The sequence below is a fragment of the Pteropus vampyrus genome, unplaced genomic scaffold, assembly GCF_000151845.1.
Source record: "Pteropus vampyrus isolate Shadow unplaced genomic scaffold, Pvam_2.0 Scaffold303, whole genome shotgun sequence".
NCBI classification, from domain to species: Eukaryota; Metazoa; Chordata; class Mammalia; order Chiroptera; family Pteropodidae; genus Pteropus; species Pteropus vampyrus.
The window spans coordinates 163534-168433 of NW_011889084.1; the positions used below are offsets into that span (position 1 = coordinate 163534).

General features: G+C 49.8%; 1 protein-coding gene across 1 annotated transcript in view; it reads right to left on the bottom strand.

The window, feature by feature from the left end:
- Positions 1–4900, bottom strand: part of KIAA0556 (KIAA0556 ortholog) — a 179175-nt gene that overhangs the window by 19592 nt on the left and 154683 nt on the right. Inside the window, exon 19 of the mRNA XM_011376974.2 lies at positions 4437–4576. Within this exon, the coding sequence (XP_011375276.1) occupies positions 4437–4576 (140 nt within the window). The remainder of the gene's footprint in view (positions 1–4436; positions 4577–4900) is intronic.

Genomic DNA, 4900 nt, shown 5'->3' on the forward strand with positions numbered 1-4900 from the left:
CTCTCTCACCACACTTGGAGTCTTGCCATGTGAAAGAGCCAGGTGACAGGTGACAGGCCTAGTCGCCCTGTCACTCTGGCCAACAGCCTCTCAACTGCCGGACGTTGAAGGCATTCGAGATCATTTAGCTGCCAGCCCATCTGCCAGCTGACCAGACACATGAGCAGGCCCAACAATGCCAGCTCAGATGAGAAGAACTGCCCAGCCCAGCCAAGTCACTGAATTATGAGCCAATCATGACTAACTGGTGGCTGTACTAAGCATAAAGTTTGGGTTTGTTAGTTCAGCAGCAAAAGCTAACTGATACACTCCTTCTCATCACAAGTCTCTCTCCAAATGTCATCTCCTCCGAGAGGCCTTCCCTAACCGCCCGAGTTCAAATAGCACCACTTCCCCATCACTCCTTACTCTATTTTTTGTCACAGCACTTATTACTACCTGAAAATATATTCTACACGTACTTGCTAACTGGTTTTTATTAGTCTTTGCCACTAAGTTGGAAGCTCCCTGAGGGCAGGGACTCTGTTGACTTTGTTCACTACTGTATCCCCAGAGCCTAGAAAAGGATCTGAAAAACATGGTCAGTAAAGGCTTTTTTCTTTTTAAATAAATGATTGATTGAAGAGTAGGCTTCGGTAAATATCTGCAGGTAAATTAATCAAAGGGAAATCATCGAGTTTCACCAAATTCATAGTTAATGGGAAACAAATATTGATCTTCCACTAGGTACCAAGCCCTGACAGCAAAAATCTCTCTAGGAGCTTCCATTGCAGTGAAGACACACAATAAACACCTAACAAACAAACAAATATGATAGTTCCAGAGAGTGATGAATACCACGAAAAAGAGAAAAGAGATGGGCTCGGGAGTGACTGAGTAGTCGTAGGGGCGGTCAGCGGGCCTCTCTGAGGGGGTGACATGTGAGCTGAGACCTCGGTGATGAGAAGATGCTGCCATTTTTCAGCGTTTCTGGAAGAACATTCTTGGCTGAGAAGACAGCAAGGGCAAAGGCCTTGGTGAGAACCAAGTGACAGAGGGAGAAGGTCGAGGAAAATGAGATCCAAAGGTTAGGCAGGGGCTAGATCCTATCTGGACATTCTTCTCTGCGATGCGGTGCTGCTGAAGGGTTAAATTTTGAAGCAGGGGAGTGACACGATTTGATCTGCACCTCGGAAAACACACGGGTTGGACTCTCTAGGGCACTGCAGTACCAATGGCCTGAACAAGGGTGGCAAGTGAAAACAGAGAAGGGGACAGATTCAGCATCTGTTTTGGACACAGCATTGCCAGGATTCTTAATGGCCTGTGTGGAATGAGGGAAAAAGAAAATGTTTGTGGCCCAAGTGACAGAGTGGCTGTGGGTACCACCCTGAGATGAAAAAGGCCTGGAGGTGAAGGAGGGAGAAGATCTGGATGAGGGGGATCAGTGTCAGAGAACTGCCAGCTCCCTTTGTTGAAACAAGTCGCAGTCCCTTTGTTTGCCTGGCAAGATGCTCTGCGAGGCTATCTAATTTGGGGCTGCTTTGAACAAGACTTCTGTTTGAGCTAATATCCATGTTCCATATGCATTCCCCTCTGGTGTATCAATTAGTATTTATATACATGGAAATTAATTTTGTTACTCCTTGTCCATGTTTCAACTCTCTCAGTTCCTTTCCTATTCATCACTGCTGATATCTGCAAAACGTCCAAAACCAGTGCCATCTGTAAATAAGCAAGTCGTATATCCCCTTTCAAAACACTGACAGGATCGGCTGTTTTTACCAAGCCCAATCCAGCCCCCAGGTGACTGCACCAAAGCTCTCCCCATTTGCACAGGTTGGTCAAGGTGGTTTAGGATTTTGGATACAGTGAGGAAAAAGTCAAAGGCTCAGAGAAGAGAGATTCAGAAATCACAGGCTTCAGAACGTGCAGAGGTACTTGGTCAAGAGGTTTTTAGTAGAGAGCAGGGAAATTACACTTTTCTTGCAGCAAAAAAGGTCTCTCTGAGCTCTACTCCAAAGCAGAGCTCCCAAAGGCATTGAAATCACATATCTGAGAAAGGTCAAGAGCTGGCTCAGTGGGAAAGACATTTACAGACAGCATCTTTAGGGAAATCATAAGATGAAGGGGACAGTGGCTGCTTCTGGCTGGCCAGCTGTCTCTCTTTCTCTCTGGTTACGGCACTCTGATACCCTCCAGAGCACTGCTTGGGTGGCTGACCCCTATCCTTGGCTCCAGCAATGGGCCCCTGACCCAGGCCTGGCCGATCCACATTTTCCATCTCAGACCTCCCTCCCTCCCAGTCCTGGTAGCCACAGGAATTGGTTTAAGAATGTTGGGGCATGTGATCCAAGCCAGGCCAAGGAGATGTAATTCTGGGATGATTGTTGGACTTATTGGGAAGTAGAAATTCTCTTTTAGTTGGGACGGCCATGTAGAAGCATGAATGTGAGCCCAGAGCTCCCAGGAGCTCCCTTGTGGACAGAGTCTGAATGGAGAAGGGCAAGCGAGAACAAAACAGGGCAGAGAGATGGAGGGAGACGGCAAGGCTCGATGCCGTCATTTGCACACCTGGATCCAGCTGTATGGGAAACTAGAAATCTTTTTAGTTACATAAACCAATAAATTGCCTTTTTTTTTTTTTTTGCTTAACTCAGTTTGAATTCATTTCCATTGTCCACCAAAAATAAAAAAAAATTGGAGGAAGAAGAATAATCCTGACCACAGTAGGGGAGACCAGACAACAAGCCATGATTGCTGTCTTCCCGGACCTCACAGTTGCGGGGGAGGCCGACTTCTCGCGAGGACCTGCGGTGAGGCTGTCTCTCAGCGTGAGCCCTATGACAGTATGTTGAGTAGCGAGGACATGGGCTTTGAGTTCAGGCATGCTTGGTTCCATTCACGGCCTTAGTACCAGCTGTGTGACCCTAGGTAGCCTACTCAATCTGTCTGAGCCTCAGTTTCCTAATATAATCTAGAAAATGGAGAGAATGAGAGCTGTGAGGATTCAATGAGATAAGACGGGGCAAGCCCCGCACAGTGCCTGAATGGGAGATGAAACCAAGCCTCGAGCCAGCTCTCGCCTACATCAGGCTGGCTCTTTAAATTGCTCTGTTGTTCTAATGTAGTTGAGTGTCCTGGAATGTAAGGGGCTGCAAGGATTCAAAATAAGCATCTCCCTCTTTTCTACGAGGTAATTGGTCTTTGTGGGGTAAGTGAGGGAGAGATTAATTCTCAGTGGGCACATGGGGAAGAGCTCCTGGGAAGGAGCTGGGGTTGCCTCGGGGCCCTAGGAAGGGGGTATGGAGGATGCCGTGGGGCCCAACACAGACGCCACCTCCCACACCCAGGCCTGAAGGACTCCGTCCCCCAGCAGCTGGGAGTGCTGGTCACTGACAGCTCGCAGCCGAGTCCCCCACTTGTGACCGCCCTTGGCCTTGCCCTTTCCAGGGGCAGCCCATATCCAGTGACACATTGATATGGACATATAAAGTCTCCGCCCCTCACTCAGCCCAGGACAACTCCAAGGGGCTGTCTCAGCTCCAGACGTCCCTGAGGAGCTGGCAGAAGCCTTGACGTGAGTGTGCTATGACTCAGCTTCTCTCTCTGCCCAGTCCTGCTCCCTGTCCTCCCAAGAGCTCGACCCAATAAACTCTATCTCAGAGTCTGCTCTCTGGGAACCCAGTCAGTGACGGTCAGCCTTCAACAGGCAGGGACAGAGGGCGGGCGCACCAGATGAGGGCACAGCTTGTACAGAAGCCTGCAGGCGGGCTCAGGAGATGGGTGTGGGAAGGAGTGTAGCAAAGATAAGGCCGAACTGAGAGATTCTGGCTTCATTCTGGAGATGATGGTGGAAGGTGGGGGGAGAGAGAGCGTGACCATGGCACGGCACATCTCTTATTGTCGGAAGATAAATGGAAGCGGATAACACACACGGGAGGCAAGAAAAAGGAGCAGGTGAGTGACAGAGCCTTGTTAACAGGGATCGGGAGGGAGGAGGTCACAGTCAGCTTCGACCTCTGGCCTGAAGATTCCCAGGATGCAGGCCGAGGTGCTGGCCTGAGCGTCGAGCAAGGGAGGAACCGGCTGGAAGGTCAAATGGGAAAAGACGAGAGAAGAACAGACACGGTGAAACCCAGATGGGATTTGCTTGAGGCCACCAACTGGCAGCCAGCTGGCTGAACACACACGTGTTTTGTTTGGCTCATGAGGTGTTTTAAAATATTATAAAATTAGTCACCAACATTTAAAACTCTGGAGACCTGGGGCAAAGAGAAAGCAGGTTTTCTTTGCTCATGCTGGTTTCAGCCCCGGCTTGCCCCACGGCCTGCATCTCTGTGTGGTGTACAGCTTGTCTGACTGTCTCAGGAGACCCCACCCCAAGTGACCATGACTTTCCCTGGCCCCTGAAGGTCCTCCTTCCACCTGACACTGACCCAGGAGAGGATACTCACAGATCCCATGGTAGATGCCCGGCTCTGGAGTGGCGACCTCAGTGACAGGGGGACTAGGTGGCAGCTCCAGGTCCAGGACCTGCATACCAGTTAAGGAAGAAGCAAAGGGAAAGGGGGTGATTTTAGTGATATCCGCATAGCTGGCTGGACATTTTTCCAGGGACTACTGAACACCCATGTCCCAGGTAAGTCCTTGTGTCTTTTCTTGTTTTCTGTCTTTGTGATGTCTCTGTGACTGGTAATACGAACAGGCTCTGAAAGCCTTGCATGCTTAGTCCTTGCCAGAGGTCTTATTGGCAGGGGAGGAGTCTGACACCACCAGCTAAGGTGATCAAGTTTTCTGGAACAGGGAAGGACCCCGTAAATGTTTATCCAGTTAGATAGAGGAAGGAAGGAAGGAAGGAAGAAGGAAGGAAGAAGGAAGGAAGGAAAGGAGGAAGGGAGGGAGGGAGGGAGGGAGGGAG